This window comes from Arabidopsis lyrata, assembly GCF_000004255.2.
Source record: "Arabidopsis lyrata subsp. lyrata unplaced genomic scaffold ARALYscaffold_6, whole genome shotgun sequence".
In the NCBI taxonomy this organism is placed as follows: Eukaryota; Viridiplantae; Streptophyta; class Magnoliopsida; order Brassicales; family Brassicaceae; genus Arabidopsis; species Arabidopsis lyrata.
Window position 1 is genome coordinate 24,693,882 of NW_003302550.1, and position 17,005 is coordinate 24,710,886.

The 17,005-nt window shown below is 38.3% G+C and overlaps 3 protein-coding genes across 3 annotated transcripts; 2 read left to right on the plus strand and 1 right to left on the minus strand.

Annotated features, from left to right (window-relative positions):
- The first annotated feature begins 2,658 nt into the window (after positions 1 to 2,658).
- LOC110227684 (homeobox-leucine zipper protein ANTHOCYANINLESS 2) lies at positions 2,659 to 7,969 on the plus strand. Its single transcript, XM_021022852.1, has 9 exons — positions 2,659 to 3,376; positions 3,474 to 3,715; positions 3,810 to 3,927; positions 4,032 to 4,634; positions 4,718 to 4,819; positions 4,906 to 5,112; positions 6,024 to 6,198; positions 6,288 to 6,649; positions 7,202 to 7,969. The coding sequence occupies exons 1-9, from the start codon at positions 3,170 to 3,172 to the stop codon at positions 7,559 to 7,561; spliced, it is 2,376 nt and encodes a 791-aa protein (XP_020878511.1). The 5' UTR covers positions 2,659 to 3,169; the 3' UTR covers positions 7,562 to 7,969.
- A 951-nt stretch (positions 7,970 to 8,920) lies between these two features.
- On the plus strand, positions 8,921 to 12,529 carry LOC9309002 (shaggy-related protein kinase theta). Its single transcript, XM_021022854.1, has 13 exons — positions 8,921 to 9,299; positions 9,593 to 9,838; positions 9,936 to 10,028; positions 10,194 to 10,253; positions 10,342 to 10,614; positions 10,743 to 10,817; positions 10,903 to 10,959; positions 11,044 to 11,184; positions 11,309 to 11,359; positions 11,442 to 11,537; positions 11,617 to 11,700; positions 11,806 to 11,908; positions 12,098 to 12,529. Exons 1-13 carry the CDS (start codon positions 9,237 to 9,239, stop codon positions 12,172 to 12,174), a joined length of 1,419 nt encoding a protein of 472 aa, XP_020878513.1. The 5' UTR covers positions 8,921 to 9,236; the 3' UTR covers positions 12,175 to 12,529.
- Positions 12,530 to 12,695: 166 nt separating this feature from the next.
- On the minus strand, positions 12,696 to 16,460 carry LOC9309003 (probable serine/threonine-protein kinase At5g41260). Its single transcript, XM_021022853.1, has 11 exons — positions 15,595 to 16,460; positions 15,313 to 15,504; positions 15,016 to 15,236; positions 14,806 to 14,941; positions 14,565 to 14,698; positions 14,347 to 14,452; positions 14,184 to 14,269; positions 13,901 to 14,089; positions 13,656 to 13,808; positions 13,432 to 13,545; positions 12,696 to 13,348 (listed from the first exon to the last, which is right to left on the minus strand). The coding sequence occupies exons 2-11, from the start codon at positions 15,392 to 15,394 to the stop codon at positions 13,097 to 13,099; spliced, it is 1,473 nt and encodes a 490-aa protein (XP_020878512.1). The 5' UTR covers positions 15,395 to 15,504; positions 15,595 to 16,460; the 3' UTR covers positions 12,696 to 13,096.
- Between the last annotated feature and the right edge of the window lie 545 nt (positions 16,461 to 17,005).

The window sequence follows — 17,005 nt, forward strand, 5'->3', positions numbered from 1 at the left end:
GGGTTCAACGCTTTGTTTGCTAACGAGGAACTCTAAGACCAACTCCAACGGAAGTTCTGTCCCTAGTTCTCTCCCAAATTTTAACAAATAAAATAATGAAATAAAATAAAAAAAGAAGGAAAGAGAAACATTTGTGAGAGAATTGATTCTGAAAAGTCTTGTTTAAGAGCCGCATCCATATTTTGTAAAGACTTCACTTGCCAGTTTTTTTGGTAGAATTTAATTACTTACTTTAAATTTAATGATATAAAAAAATTATAATAAAAATATTGTATTTTATTAATCAAACACACTTTTTGAAAGCCTCACCGTTGAGGATGCTCTAAGAGCTCCAATCCATCTGGGAGGCCTAAAAAGAGATCCTCTAGTCAGTCGTCATGTTGACCTTTATGACTTAAACATCAGAAACTCGGAAAGACAAACTCATCTTCGTCCTTTCAAAATTTGTCATGGCCATATTGTTGTCTCAAGAAGAAACATTTTGAACCAAGAGTCGGAAAACAACCATCACTTGGCATTACTATTATTTATATAAATGGTCTAAATTAATGGGTATCTTCCATTACCAACTAGAATACGCACAAATTAGCATTAACCGCTATTCCTTAAAAAGCTATATGTGCAGAGTAAGGAAGTACATTTAAATCAGTGAGCCAAATTTTCTCAATTATCAAATCTAATAATTGTACTTAATAAATTTACCAAATCCTCTCACCATTTAGGGCATAAAATTTTGCTCAATAATGGAGCTTAGAAAAACTAATTATGGAATGTCTTTTTTGGTTGACACAAGCTCGCTTCTTCATGTCGTTTACTTTAAAAACTAGATTTTAACCCGCGGTACACCGCGGGATGATTTAATTTTAAAGTTAGTATAAAAATATTTTATAAATTGTATCTCCTTATAACATATTTATTTATATTATAGTTTACAATTGTTATTAAGTAACGGTATACCACGAGTCCACGAGATAATTATTAATAAACTGAGGATTTAACCCGTATTAAAGCGGTATATAAATATTGATTCAAATTCGTCCGCCATATAAATCATTTCCGAAATATAACCCGTTCCGTAATTTCTTAACTCGTCCTGTGATTTGTATTAAAAAAAATAAGGATTAAATCCGTATTGAAGCGGCGGATTAACGATATTTTAATATTTTTATTATTGTTGATTCAAAAACCCGTCCCGCCAAACTCATCCCGCCAAAAAACTCATTTATTTTATTAATGTTCTTATTTATGATATGATTCTGAATCATTGTCTAAATATTTTAATCGATGTAGAACGTTGAACACACATTTTCGTCAATTGGATAATATATGTCCGTTTTTAAAATTTCGAATCACAGTATATGCAGAAAAAAAATTGATTTTTTTTTTATACTTTATGTATTATATGATGATTCAAAACAGTTAAAAACAAATCAAACAAAGATGATAGGAGAATCATAATTATAAATCTTAATCAAATCTTCTAAAAATCTAAATTATTAAATATGGAATATCCGGTGTATGAGTTGGATTAAATATAACCCGACCCAACAAATTTTTTGTGAAGGAATTTTTAAAATGGGTCGGATATCCGATATACCCGAAAGCTTTTTTATCCACCCGTCACAAAAAGTGCTGCGATTATACTAAGTATAGATTGTAGATTCTTTCAAAACTTAAAAGATTCTATAGCCTTATTTGATTATAATTTAGGAGGAGGAAGTATAATATCTCAAAGTATAAAATAAAAATGTTCATCTCAATAATTGAAAAAATGCATATATATGGATTCATGAAAATCTGGTAACGGTTGTGGGTGCTAGAACAAAAGTCTTTCATATATTCAGTTTTATCTCTTAAAATTAATCAAAATGGTTTTATGTATTTTTGGCGAGTAAAGAGAAGAGTAACGCGAGTAGAGAGATAAGGCGCGTGGGATATAAAGAAAGCGTTATAAAAAGAGCGAAAAAGTCAACCGACTAGTTCTTGTAAGAGAGTCTCGTGCATTCGTAAGGTTTCCAAGAGTCCACATATCTCTCCTCATCATCCTCTTAACGTTTTCCTCACTTTTTTGCTTACTTTTTTTTCTCCTCTTAATTAATTCCGTTGATAAAATTGCTTATAATCAGAATACAATTAGGGCTAATGGGAGTAAGACCATTCAATCAATGGTTTGGCTTGATTCTTTTTTGAAATTCTATGTTTAAAAAGGGTAATACTTACAAACTTGACTTTATTATCTGATATATTATTTTAAAAAATGGATTTGAAACCATATCTAGTAGAATTAACTTTAATACAGTTTTGGCTTAAGACTCACTACCTTTTCTATCAAAAATATATTATTTTATTTGAAAGATGTTAAAATAAACAAATGTCATTAGCTAGTTCAGTTTTAGCTTTGATTTTAATATAAAGACAATTATGTTAAAATAAAAATAATAAAAAAGTCAGAACGGTTATAAAAGAAAAGTCAGGTCAGTTTTAAGACTAGTTTGAGTCTTTTGGATTTGAATTTAATAGATTCATCACTTTATTAAAATTGTTGAAACACTTTTTAAAACTAAAAAATTGTCAAAATGCATTAAACAAAAATGAAAGGGTAGTAATAAAAGAAGAAAACAAAATCTAAAAAAGCCATGACCGTCCCTCTCATTGTCTTAAAAAACTCAAATTAAAATAAACAAATAAATACAAAAAAAAAAAAAGGGGAAAAAGAGAGTCAATATCAACATGCAAGTGTGAATATAGAGAGAAAGACTCTTCTTCTCTCATCAGTTACCCCAAAACTAGGGTTTACCCATTTCATCTTCTTCCCCACATCACTCTCTGAAAGACAATAAGAGAGAGAGAGAAACACACACAAAAAAAGAAGAAACCATTGATTCTTAAGAGAGAGAGAGACTGAGAACGAAAAGCTCAATGAGAGAGAAGTTGAAACAAATTTCCGCTTTCGTTCTCTTTCTCTCTCCTCCATTTCAGTAATAAATACTCCTCTTTAATTTTTCTGAGTTTCTTCTTCTCTTCTCTTCCTTTTTTTTTTTTTTTTTTTAAATTCTTACCTCTTTTGTGTGATTCAGTTCTCGATCCACTCATATCTCTTTTCGTGAAAAGTTACTCGCTTAATTCTCTAGTTGTTTGTCAAATCTGGTTAGTTTCTGTTGTGTTTTTGATGAACTTCGGTAGTCTCTTCGATAATACACCCGGTGGTGGCTCTACCGGAGCAAGACTCCTCTCCGGTTTAAGTTATGGAAACCACACCGCCGCAACTAACGTTTTACCTGGTGGTGCTATGGCTCAAGCGGCGGCGGCTGCTAGTCTCTTCTCTCCTCCTCTAACGAAATCTGTTTACGCTTCTTCAGGCCTCTCTCTAGCCCTCGTACGACGTCGTCTCCTCTACTAGAAATAATATATGTATTTTTACTTGAAGATAAAAAATGAAAAAACCTAATTTGTTTTGGTCTATGTTCGGACAGGAGCAACCGGAGAGAGGAACAAACCGTGGAGAAGCATCGATGAGGAACAATAACGTCGGAGGAGGCGATAATTTCGATGGGAGTAGTGTGAATAGAAGAAGCCGAGAAGAGGAACATGAGAGCAGATCTGGTAGTGATAACGTCGAAGGTATTTCCGGTGAAGATCAAGACGCCGCCGATAAGCCTCCTAGGAAGAAACGTTATCACCGACACACTCCTCAACAAATCCAAGAGCTCGAATCGTAATTATCCCTTCTCTCTCTCTCTCTTCGATACAATCCATATTATTATCATTATCTCTTTCATTGGATCTAATTAGTTTCTTCTATCTATCAGTATGTTCAAAGAGTGTCCACATCCAGACGAGAAACAAAGATTGGAACTAAGTAAGAGACTTTGCTTGGAGACAAGACAAGTCAAGTTCTGGTTCCAGAATCGTCGGACTCAGATGAAGGTATGAGGAGATATATCAATCACATCTTTAATCCAAAAAACATCGAAGCTTTTTGTTTGGTGGTAATAAGTAATAACATCTTGTGTGAATCAAATCGTTGGCAGACTCAATTAGAGAGGCATGAGAACGCATTATTGAGACAAGAGAACGATAAGTTAAGAGCTGAGAACATGTCGATTCGTGAAGCAATGAGGAATCCAATCTGCACCAATTGTGGTGGACCTGCCATGCTCGGTGATGTCTCTCTTGAAGAACATCATCTCCGTATCGAAAACGCTCGTTTAAAAGACGAGCTCGATCGTGTCTGTAATCTCACCGGTAAATTCCTCGGCCACCACCATCACCACTACAACTCCTCCCTCGAACTCGCTGTCGGCAACAACAATGGCGGAAACTTCGCTTTCCCTCCTGATTTCGGCGGTGGTGGTGGTTGCTTACCGCCGCCGACGGGGATTGATGGGATTGATCAGAAGTCAGTTTTGCTGGAGCTTGCTTTAACCGCCATGGATGAGTTAGTGAAGCTTGCCCATAGTGAAGAACCGTTATGGGTCAAAAGCTTAGACGGTGAGAGAGATGAGCTTAACCAAGATGAGTACATGAGAACATTTTCATCCACTAAACCAACCGGTTTAGCTACCGAAGCTTCTAGAACCTCCGGTATGGTCATCATCGATAGCTTAGCTCTCGTCGAGACCTTAATGGACTCCGTAAGTTCTCAACTATATACAATTATTTTATTTATTTCCTACATTCTTTGTTTAGCTCTCTGATTATTATTTTTGTTTAACAGAATCGGTGGACGGAGATGTTTCCGTGTAACGTCGCAAGAGCTACAACCACCGACGTTATATCCGGTGGGATGGCTGGAACAATAAATGGTGCACTTCAACTGGTAAACCATTATCTTCTTAATCAATCACATTCCGGTTTTGATATTTGGTTATGTTATACTAAACCGGTTGAATATACTACGTGCAGATGAATGCGGAGCTACAAGTTTTGTCTCCGCTGGTTCCGGTTCGCAATGTTAATTTCCTCCGGTTCTGCAAACAGCACGCGGAGGGTGTGTGGGCAGTGGTGGATGTATCAATTGAGCCAGTCCGGGAAAACTCCGGTGGCGCCCCGGTTATCCGGAGACTACCATCGGGCTGTGTAGTGCAGGATATGTCTAATGGATACTCTAAGGTAAACTCTTTTAACCCAACGAAAGCGTTACATAATACTAGTAATTTATCAAAAACATATTGGAATCTTTTTCTCTAAATTATCTGTATTTTGAAAAATTCGATAAAAATGAAGAAAATTAGGATCTCTAGGGTTTTAATTGGGTGATCACTAGACGGAGAAGCTCAAGCATCTATGAGTCTTGTTTTTTAGCCATTACTCGCTGCACCCACTTCACTGTCACTCCCAATTTTTTTTTTTTTCATCTTACGTCTCCAAATTTGATCTTTCCGAGTTTATTCTCCACTCTATATTTATTTTTTCTTTTTTTGTCCTTTTCATTATTCTCATTTTTAATTACTCTTCCCTCTCAAACGTTATTACTTTTAAATAATTTAAGTAAGATTTTATGTCAGAATAGTAAAAGAAAATGATTTGAATAGGCTTTTTCTTCCTCGAATTTTGATCCCCGAACCTTCCGATATTGCTGAAATTTTATGGATCCGGATGCTTCTCTCTCTGTCGGATTCTCTGGATTAGATTTCAAGTTTTCGACAACTGGTGTCTCCAAAATCGAAAAACTCATTTTTCCCAAGAAGCATCTGTCCAAATTTATTTGTGCGCATTTTGGAAAGAACACATTAATTTCATATGCATGTATTGAAAAAAGCTTCTAATCATCGTTTAAATAAATCAATTTTCATGTTTCTATTCCTATCTTCCATGCGGCCTCGTATATCCCGTCTTTATCATCTACAAATAGTATTAGTATATATATTTATTTCAATTGTCTTATTATCTTGAATTTTTATCGTATTATCTTCCATTAAAAATTAGCATCTTATCTCATCGTGCAAGTATATACACTTAGAACTAGACCGGTTCGGTTGGTTTATATGCTATAAATGAGGATTTGATTTCCGGTTTTGCAGGTCACGTGGGTGGAGCATGCAGAATATGACGAAAACCAAATCCACCAGCTTTACAGGCCATTGCTACGGTCAGGCCTTGGTTTTGGCTCGCAAAGGTGGGTCGCTACCCTTCAGAGACAGTGCCAGTGTCTCGCCATCCTCATGTCTTCCTCCGTTACGTCTCACGACAACACATGTCCGTTTTTTACACACTTGTCAATATGCTTAACATAATTAATCTCTGGTTACAAAACTTTTGACCATATATATTACATGCAAAAACAGCTATAACGCCTGGTGGTCGGAAAAGCATGCTGAAGTTAGCTCAACGTATGACGTTCAACTTCTGCTCGGGAATCTCCGCGCCGTCAGTCCATAGTTGGAGCAAGCTCACTGTCGGAAATGTTGACCCTGACGTTCGAGTTATGACCCGTAAGAGTGTGGATGATCCAGGGGAGCCTCCGGGGATTGTTTTGAGTGCAGCCACTTCTGTTTGGCTTCCGGCTTCGCCGCAGCGTCTCTATGATTTCTTGCGGAATGAACGGATGAGATGCGAATGGGATATTCTATCCAACGGTGGTCCCATGCAGGAGATGGCCCACATCGCCAAAGGTCAAGATCAAGGTGTCTGTCTGCTCCGCTCCAATGTAAGTTTTATTTCATATCACGTACTCGTCCTGGTTTAACATTGCTATTCTGACCGGTTAGGTGCTATTAGTTCAGTAAAACCGGTCTGTATAATAGAGTTTCCGGTTTAGCTAATTAGGTGTGTGTGATTGGTTGGGTTTTTGTGGGGAATATGGATGAGGTGATTGTGACGTTTTTGTCCCTGGGGGTGATGGTGGTATGACGGACAAATCAGTGGATTGGGAAAGGACAAGTTAGGAATTTGGGTGGTATAAAAAGATGACACTATAGTTTCAATTTATATGTTTTATTAGTAAGTAGAAAACAAAAGTGTCACAGCTTTTGTAAGCGTTTCAAAAGTCAAAATTAATAGGACAGTTTCGACCTTTACTTGGTCCTGTATATTTTTGACTTTTCACCACTTCCTTTTATTTTTTGGTTACTTATCTGAAAAGTTGTTTTGACTTGTTTTTCTTTTCACCATGAAGCGTTACTGTTTAGTCAGAGTGGCAATTCTCGTAAATAAACACTTTAGCTAAGGGTTATTTTGGTGTTTTGTCAACTCTCTACAGGCAATGAACGCGAATCAGAGTAGTATGCTAATTCTTCAGGAGACATGCATAGACGCATCTGGAGCGCTTGTAGTCTACGCGCCTGTCGACATTCCCGCCATGCATGTTGTGATGAACGGTGGAGATTCATCCTACGTGGCTCTCCTTCCGTCCGGTTTTGCTGTTCTACCTGACGGAGGCATTGACGGTGATGGTGAACAGCGACCGGATGGTGGTGGATCCCTCTTGACGGTGGCGTTTCAAATCCTTGTTAACAATCTCCCAACGGCAAAACTGACGGTTGAGTCGGTGGAGACTGTCAACAACCTAATATCATGCACCGTTCAGAAAATTCGGGCTGCTTTACAGTGCGAAAGCTAATCCTTGTGGTTCTCTTTCTTAATGAGTTGTGAATTTTATAACTTTTTTTGGTCTTGTACTATGGGATTTGGGGGGGTGTCGAGTCAAGAACGAACCGCGCGAGTGGCGAAATCCAACTCCTTTGTCATCGTGATGGGACCACGACATAAAAGGGTTCGGGTCCGATCACGGTGGAGGAGTTGGTGGTTCGGGTATTGACTGGGGTTGGAAACCCCCTATTATCCTTTTTGTTTGTGTTTGTGTTTTTTTTTGTCGAGTATTATTATTATTATGTAGCGCGAGTAAGCCACACGCGTGGGGTGTGTTGTGGTTAGAAAACGCGAACTTTGGGATGATGTTATGTTGGATGGGATCTGTATCGTTTCAAGTTTAAAAAAAAAAGCTGTCTCTCGTGGAGCATTAAATGTATTTTGCAGGACTTATTCATTCATTTAATGCATTCCTTTGGCTCCTTCCTTTGCATGATATGGGGCTTACGTATTCCGCCATTTTCGTTGCGCCACGTCATTCCTTGACAGACTGGTGCGAGGAACTAGACGTTACGCCGTCGTTTTCTCCCTTCTGTTTTTTTTTTTCTTCTCTCTATTTTATGTTGTTTTTAAGTTGCAGACTGGAAAGAAGAAACGTAATAAGCAAGAAAAAAGAGAGAGAGAAACGTACGTTAGTGGGCTTTATTTTAAAGCCTATTAACATATTATGGCCTGGCCCGTTATGGCCAATGATTCCTAGATCTTATACATTAATTGGGCCTATGATAATAATATCTTGTGCCCATTATTTATCCGTTCATTTTGCAAAGGCTTACATTGATACTGCTCTGATAAGCCCACAAGGCAACGGTTCGAGAAGTAGAAACAGTTCCTCATTAACATTTCTTAGCTAGTAACTAAACTAAACTAATATTTTATTTTACTTCGTTTCTCAATCTAATGTAGTAAGCTTATGATCTATGTAAAACAATAAATTACTTGAATTGTTGTTATAGATTACCTCATAGGATGATGATGTACTTGGAGTTGAAATTTTGAACAGACATTATTAAAAATGTCTAAAAACAGTAAGAAATAAGTATAATTATCTGTATCTTGCAGCAAAAGAGGGAAGTGGTCAAAGATGGTCAAATAAATAATACAGAGCCCGCATATTCCGCGTGGGCTAGATGCAATCATTCAAAACCCCAATCCTTTGCCTAATCCCGGATACGTGAATAAACAAAGAATACAGGGGTATTTTAGTAAACACAGCTTGTCGAAATCAGGCGGATTCATCGTAACCCGTCGGATGAGTTGCTGCGATAAATCAACGGTGAGGAGTCAATGTTTGACCAAAAAAAAAAAAAAAAGAGAACGAGGCTGGCATGATTGGCTTTGCCCACGAGAGAGAGAGAGAGAGAAAGATTCCACCTGGTTGGGTCGTCAAGAGAAGAAACCGAAGAAGCTCGAAGAAGGACGACGCACAGGAGATTCTTCCTTCCCCCAGAGTTTTCGTTTGAAGAAGAAGAAGAATCCAAAACCCAGATTTTTGGTTTTGCTTTTGGAGTATTCGAATTTGAAATATCTGAATCTGTTGATTCCCTTTTTTTTTTGTTGCTTTCTCTCTCTCCACATGAAGCTGTGGTGGTGAAGATTTTCGGAGATTTAGGGTTTCTGAGTTCGTCCTCTCTTGGTTGGTGAAGATGAACGTGATGCGTCGTCTCAAGAGCATTGCTTCGGGTCGGACCTCGATTTCTTCGGATCCTGTAAGTATGCCATTTTCAATGTCAGATTGATTTTATATTTCTGATTTTGCAGGAAAATCTCTTTCTCACTTTTATGCACATATTACGGATTGATGTCGTTTATAGTATGTTACAAGTCAAATTCAAGGCTTTGAGATCTTTAGTTTTTAGATATTCTAGTAATGCTTATGTTTTTTGTACGGCTTTGATTTTCTCTGCTGTGCTGTTTCATTGATTGTGGTATGAGTACTGTGCTCTTGATTGATGATAAATGTTGACCTGACCAATTTTGGTGTTTGTTTCTGAGATTTTAGGGTGGGGACTATGCGTTGAAGAGAGCCAAGCTGGATCAAGAGAACGACAACTTGTGTGCTGATCCTATGCAGGTCGACCAAAATAGTTCTTGTTTTGAGATGAAAGCTGACATTTTGTCACATGAAAGTGTTGCTGGAACGTCAAATGTGCCTGCTGCATCAGAAAAAACCGTGGATGATCAGCTTCCCGAAGTTATGATCGATATGAGGATTAGAGACGAGCGAAATGCCAACCGCGAAGAGAAGGTGACTTGTTTAATCAAATTTTATTATATGGCTTCTGGTTATATATATCATCCTAATCTCCATTAGCCACGGCTCATATCTTCATTGGCTTGTGCAGGATATGGAAACAACTGTTGTAAACGGCAGTGGGACCGAAACGGGACAAGTTATTACAACCACAGTCGGCGGTAGAGATGGAAAGCCTAAGCAGGTCATTCAACTAACTTTTTTGCTGATTGCCATTGTGTTTGAGAAAAGCTATTAATCATGATACTTAAATTCTTTTTATGAAAAGATGGTTTCTCTATTCACTTCTCTTCTCCTCTGTACGATTAGTTGGATGTATCATTAAATTACTCTTTATTACTTGTTTCAGACAATCTCATACATGGCCCAGCGAGTGGTTGGAACCGGCTCATTCGGAGTGGTGTTCCAGGTAGGTGGAATTTCTTATAGCAGGAACAAAACTCATCCTTAACTTTTTGTGTTCCCGGAAGTTGACTTTCTGTCTGATTTTTGTATAGGCCAAGTGCTTGGAAACGGGTGAACAAGTTGCAATTAAGAAGGTTCTGCAGGATAAAAGATACAAGAACAGAGAACTTCAGATCATGCGTTTGCAAGACCATCCCAACGTTGTGCGACTGAGGCATTCTTTCTTTTCGACAACTGACAAGGATGAGCTATATCTCAACCTTGTCCTTGAGTATGTTCCCGAAACTGTATACAGAGCATCTAAGCACTATACCAAAATGAATCAGCATATGCCAATTATCTTTGTTCAGCTCTACACATATCAGGTGAACTCTATAAGCTCTCCAGTTACTCGTTCCTAGTAATCTGTGTAGCATAAAGCTTCAGATACCTGGGAAATTTATATTTTTACGTATGTTGATTTTATCATTTCTGTTGCTTTATTGAATATCAGATTTGCCGTGCGCTGAACTACTTACATCGCGTGGTTGGGGTGTGTCACCGTGACATCAAGCCACAAAATCTACTGGTATAGTGTGAATATTTTCTGTTTTGAGGTGGTAAGCTGTATGAAAGGATAATACATTGATTCTCTTATGATGTGTCTTTCATAGGTTAACCCCCAAACTCATCAACTAAAAATTTGCGATTTTGGAAGCGCAAAGATGTTGGTATGTTCATTTCGTTTTGTTGAAGTGTTCTGGGAGACGGGTTATCATTTGAATAATGATGGCTAACACCCTTTGCGTCTTCAGGTACCCGGTGAACCTAACATATCCTATATATGCTCCCGGTACTACAGGGCCCCAGAACTTATATTTGGGGCGACAGAGTATACCAATGCCATTGACATGTGGTCCGGCGGTTGTGTCATGGCAGAGCTTTTACTCGGTCAAGTGAGTATATAACATATTGCAAAGTTTAGGTTATGGTGAACCATTTTATTTTTGATTGATTAGTTACATTGTTACTTCAGCATCACATTTAATCTGATTTGAATTGTTGGTTTTCCACCTGTAGCCACTGTTTCCCGGGGAAAGTGGCATTGATCAGCTGGTGGAGATAATCAAGGTACTTACTCTGATCCCTCATGTTCCTTCATCTCTTTTCAATATTTCATGTTTACTATCTTACTAATCTGTTCATCTACCAGATTCTTGGGACGCCTACAAGAGAAGAAATACGGTGTATGAATCCCAATTACACGGAGTTCAAGTTTCCTCAAATCAAAGCTCACCCGTGGCACAAGGTTTGTTAAATAATCGCAGGTGCCTCTTTGGTGTATGTGCATGTTTAAATGAAATCTAATGCAGCACAAAACTCTTCAGATTTTCCACAAGCGAATGCCACCTGAAGCAGTAGACCTTGTCTCGAGACTCCTTCAGTATTCACCAAACCTTCGTTGCACTGCTGTAAGACTAAATCCTACTGGACACCACAAAACTATATAACCTCCATTGTGTGATTTGGAATTTTCTAACTCAAGTTCTACAAAACACTTTTTTGCATTTGTTTAGTTGGAAGCTTGTGCACACCCCTTCTTTGATGACTTACGGGATCCGAATGTTTCACTGCCAAATGGAAGAGCACTACCTCCATTGTTTAACTTCACTGCCCAAGGTCAGTACATAAATTATCTTTACCTTGTCTTCATTGTTACAAAAATTGTGGAGTTAGCCAACTTTGTTAAGAACTCGCCATCATATGTGAAGAGTAGAAATTGCAGCAGGATAAAATAAATGTTTGATGGATTGGGTGTACATTTGGTTCTGTCTCATTGATTTGTTGGCATTGTGTTCGACTGTTCAGAACTTGCGGGTGCATCAACAGAGCTGCGACAGCGTCTAATTCCAGCGCATTGCCAGGGAACGGGAAGTAGCTCTTAGGATCATTTATAGTGTGTCCAAATCCAGCTTTCTTTCTCTCCCTCTATTTACTGCAGTGTGTACATCAATTTTGAACCACTTCTGCTTCCAAGCTTTGTTGCCGGAGGAGAGTCTGGAAATCTGCACGCCGGGACCCGAGTTGATGTGAAATAACTGTGTTCATGGAGCTTCTTCTTCTTCTGACTAGCCTCTCTCTCAATTTGCTCTCCGTTTGTTTTTTTCACCTTCACTTTCATTTTTTTGTTTTTTTCTTTCACAAATCTGACCCTCTTATATGTTTGGTGTATCATTTTTATATGTTTGTAATCCGTCAAGACATTTCCCTTGCCCTAATATCACAAGCCTTTTCAGATAAGATCAGTTTTATGAAAAAGCTTATGCCCGCAGGAGATATGTTTTCAGAAACAGGGGCTTGCACCATTTTCTTTCCCCATAAACAGTCATATATAGGACAGCAATGTTCAAAAGAAAAAGATTGATAAATACGAATTTGAAGATACAGATTTGTGTCGGGTTAAAAATTTGAATGATCCACCCAACTTTTGGGAATTTAACCACAAAACCCCTCTCACTGTGGACTGTCAAGACAGAGTTCATACATATTAGTCTGTGTGACCAATGGATCAAAAGAAACAAAACCTCTTTTGGTTTCTGCAATAATGGTTTTTCTTTAGTACAATAAAGTTTCAGGAAATGGATTTCAAAGCCAATAAAGGAAGTGACTCCTTCAATTCAATGCCCATAAAAAGAGGCACAATAAGAGCAATAAAACCAATCATCTCTGTAGAAGAAGCGGGTCTATAGTTTTGCATCGCTCTTGGAGTATTTTCCCATCACTGTGCTCAAAAGATTCAAACCCCTTTTACTTGGTAAGATGTTCTTTCATCTTTCCCAAAAGACAAATCTTTAAACGCAATATATCTTACTTCACTCGGGAACCTGCATTCCTCTTTGCTTCAAGGTTCGAGCCCTCTTTGAGTGCGATTTGAGATTCCTTCTCCATTCCCAAGAAAGCAAGGGAAGCAGACTGCAGATATGACGCGACATGCCACACGGGAGAGATCACTTGAGCCTGAATTGCATCATCTAAAGCTTCTTTTGGCATGTCACTCATTAGGTAACACAGACTACGGCGAGCACACACTGTTGGAGAGATCATTCCTCCATCAATAAACTGTCAAAAGTTTCAAGAAAGAGAATCAGGCCAATGCTATGTCTTCTTATATTTCATTTTAAGTGCTAAAAAAAAGTCCCGACCTGTGTGTAACACTCAATGGCCTCTCTAAAGTCTTTTTGCCTGAAAGCCACATCACCCTTCTTCTTTGAGTTCAAAGACTCTTGCATCTGGTCTGTCCACATTTGAAACGAGAGCTGCATTGCCAAAACAAAGTAATGCAACGCCATGAAGACCAAGAAAGAAGCTATTCACTGATTAACAGAGCCAAACCACTGGTTTTTCCAACTTAATTCTGAAAAGGTACCTCATTGGTGACACCCTCGTCGTCTTTGTATCCAAGTTTATCCAAGATCTCAAGCATAGCGGTCAGGTCCCTTCTTGAACAAGCCTCACCAAGAGGGGACAGAGGAGAGACTGAACCACTGTGAGGTAGCCCCATTAGAACATGAGATGGGACCTGCAGTTTACAACACAAGGAAACATTTATCTTGAGTTAACAACAGAAACTTGGTCCAAGTTTTTATAATTGCTCCAACAATCAATAGGAACCTCTGTGTCCTTCTGAAGAGGTGTCAAGGCAGTCACCAAAGATTTCGTGTTTGGCCGCTCACGAGCTTCATACTGAAGACAACGAGAAGCCAGGCGTACTAGCTCTGTGCCATCACTATCAGAAAATTGCCCATCTAGGCAAGAATCAGTTAGCGTCTGAAGATTTCTGTCTCTAATCAGATCAAGGGCCTGCATAAACCAGATTGAAAGAATCAGCCGTCACCATCAAGTAAAAGCTGCAATCTCGTAAGGAAAACAAACTTATTTTGGCTAAATTACTTACATGGCTAGGAGGTATATGTTTTCCGCTGAGAAGATCAAGCAGAAGAGTGCCAAAGCTGTATATCACACTCTCTGGAGTAATTCTCCCTGTAAATACACACACAAACAGAACGTGCAACTTAGTCTCAACCATATGAATCTTGGAGAAAAAACCAATGATATACCAGTTCGTAGATATTCAGGAGGGGTGAAAGCAAGATTAGTGCTGTAACTTTTTCCGTCCCGACTATTCTTCATCAAGCCAAAAGTAGAAAGTCTTGGATTGCATTCCTTATTAAAAGGCCCTTCAGGCGTCAGAGAACGAAGGAATAGCATAGAAACATGGACAGGTTCCAAAAAAGAGTTAAAGTGGCTTATACATATATATAACTAATAATAATACCTCATCAAACAAAACCCGGTAAGCATTGAGGTCGTGGTAAAGAGTACGGCCTTTGCTGGTGCAGTATTCAAGAGCTTGTGCTAGATATAAAACAACACGCAGCCTCATAGTCCATTTCATAGGTTGGGTTTCCCCTAGTAGCATAAAAAGTAGACTTAGAATCTTGAGACATGATAACTTCCAAGAATAGCATGGCAAGATTATTAAATGAAAGGCTATAAATAGGAAAAATGATTCTCACAGTGAAAAAGGTGTTTGGCTAGTGTTTCATTAGGCATAAACTCTGCTACAAGTAACCTCTCGTCACCTTCGCAGCAACATCCAAGTAAATTTGCCATTCTCTCACTCCGCAGCTGACCAACCGACCTCGCTTCCTCCTGCACAAAAACCCAATATCAAGATTAAAAGAGATCAAACAAAGTAAAAAAATCCGAAAGATTAAGATGCATACCAAGAATTGTCGTGCATCAGGCCAGGCCATTCTAGTGAAACGCTTGACAGCAATCTTCTTTTGATTCTCCAATTTCCCTTTATAGACAACATTTGGAGCCTTTTCTCCATGCTCAGATACAATATACTCCACAGCAAAACCAGAAGTAGCCGCCTTAAGCTGTTCTAATGTGTACTCCCGGAAATTAGGAACATCAGTGATCTCACTACTCTCTCCATTATCTGCACCAATGAGAGAATGCCTTAGCTTCTTAGATCCAAGTAAGTACTGTCATAAGAAACTGAAAAATAAACTAACCAACATAAGGAGCTTCAAGAACAGCTGTCTTGTGTGAAGAGTTCCTGCAACACTGACTCAGGCTAGAGCATTGACCTCCCATCTAAATAAACCACGCTCCAAAAACTATTCCAAGACTCTAGCTTTTTTTCAGCCCAATGGAAAGCAAAGGTTTTGTTCCAATTAGGAGATGTCTCTTCGTAAACCCAGAAGCTGCAATAAAATCATATCTTAGCAAATCGAATATTCCATAGTTTCTAAATCAGTGAAGTAGAAACTATGTATAAAAGAGAAAGGTCGTACCTTGTCAACTCGACTAGTTACAGCAATAATATAGAAGAAGACTCAAAAATGAGAATCGAAGCAGAAACAGAAGAAAAAGCCCTAAAATCTGCGAAGCAGCTGGAGCCAATCAAGAGCAGAAACCTATTAAGCTAGCTACTACGAACCAACAATGTTTTTGGATCCACGAAGAAATTGACTAGGTTCCTCGATTTCATCAAAGCGCTCGAGAGGAAAACAAAACCAGGACAAGCAAATCCACGTGGTTACAATAATTTTAAATTAGAAAAAAAAAAAAAAAAAAACACGAAATCGAGACAAGAGTATCTCAAAGGAATCGACATGAACGTATGTGATTCATGTGAAGCAAAGCATAAACAAATCCGAAATTGTCGATTATTTTTTATATAAAAAAAAAAGGAACTAGATCAGATCACACAGTGAAGTAGCTAGTAGTATACGTGTATCTAATATATACACATCTGTATATTTCAGATAATTATTATTTGTTGAAATTGAAAGAACAAGACAGAGAAAGAAAAGATAGAATAAGCCAAAAATTAATTTACCGACAAGTTGATGCAATATTTTAATGGGTGTGTGAGAGAGACGAAGAAGGCAACAAAGAATCTCGCCATTACCTTATGCTTATAGAAAAAAAAAAAAAAGTTAATGAATAAATTGTTTATCGTACAGATTTTTGGGGTTTTTAATTTCTGAAAAAATTTAGCACCGCCTGTTAGCGCAAGTGGTCTCTGTTCATAGAACGAGAAATGCTTCTTCGTCTTTCCCGTTGGCTCTTCATGCCGTAATCACTAACGGAATTTTGTAATCAAGCAGATTAATCAAGGAGGGAACTAATTAAACACTAAAACAGTACTATTAATTAGTTTTACCCTACTGATGCCCGCGTCGCGATAGTAATTCAACCTAGTACGAGAGGAACCGTTGATTCGCACAATTGGTCATCGCGCTTGGCGTACTGATCGACGATCCGTCGTACTGATCGATTTTTCCTCGAGGATTTCTCGAACGTTACTATTTATTGATGTATTTTAAGACTTTCGATCGTAAAAAACAAACCTCAAACGCTTACAAAAGTGCCTATGGGAAGACTAAGACAAGAAGAACACTTGGAAAAAAACATACAAAGACTTGGTCAAAAAAAAACATAAGAGAATGCTAGGCGAAATACTTTTACTTTGTGTGAGGTAGTTCTCAAGCTCACACCGCCAAGTTATAAGAGCTAAGAATAAACATCTCCAGCACCTATCCGGGCGATGAAAGTCCAAGGAAATGAAAACTGGTCCGTGATGTGACGTTGTTTTGTTCAAGGCCCATGGGCTTTTATATTTTGTCAATTATTGATCTCAAATTCACGGATCTGGTTCACCTTAAATCAAACCGGGTTTCTTAGGATCTAACCGACTCT

Excerpts from the sequence above, each read along its gene's own strand:
- LOC110227684 (XM_021022852.1), top strand. The coding sequence starts at position 3,170 with ATGAACTTCGGTAGTCTCTTCGATAATACACCCGGTGGTGGCTCTACC. Across the intron at positions 3,377-3,473 it reads CAGGCCTCTCTCTAGCCCTC|GAGCAACCGGAGAGAGGAAC; the intron begins GTACGACGTCGT and ends ATGTTCGGACAG. Across the intron at positions 4,635-4,717 it reads TCGAGACCTTAATGGACTCC|AATCGGTGGACGGAGATGTT; the intron begins GTAAGTTCTCAA and ends TTTGTTTAACAG.
- LOC9309002 (XM_021022854.1), top strand. The coding sequence starts at position 9,237 with ATGAACGTGATGCGTCGTCTCAAGAGCATTGCTTCGGGTCGGACCTCG. Across the intron at positions 10,254-10,341 it reads CATTCGGAGTGGTGTTCCAG|GCCAAGTGCTTGGAAACGGG; the intron begins GTAGGTGGAATT and ends ATTTTTGTATAG. Across the intron at positions 10,818-10,902 it reads TCAAGCCACAAAATCTACTG|GTTAACCCCCAAACTCATCA; the intron begins GTATAGTGTGAA and ends TGTCTTTCATAG.
- LOC9309003 (XM_021022853.1), bottom strand. The coding sequence starts at position 15,394 with ATGGGAGGTCAATGCTCTAGCCTGAGTCAGTGTTGCAGGAACTCTTCA. Across the intron at positions 14,699-14,805 it reads AGCCAAACACCTTTTTCACT|GGGAAACCCAACCTATGAAA; the intron begins GTGAGAATCATT and ends TTATGCTACTAG. Across the intron at positions 13,349-13,431 it reads CCATTGAGTGTTACACACAG|TTTATTGATGGAGGAATGAT; the intron begins GTCGGGACTTTT and ends AACTTTTGACAG.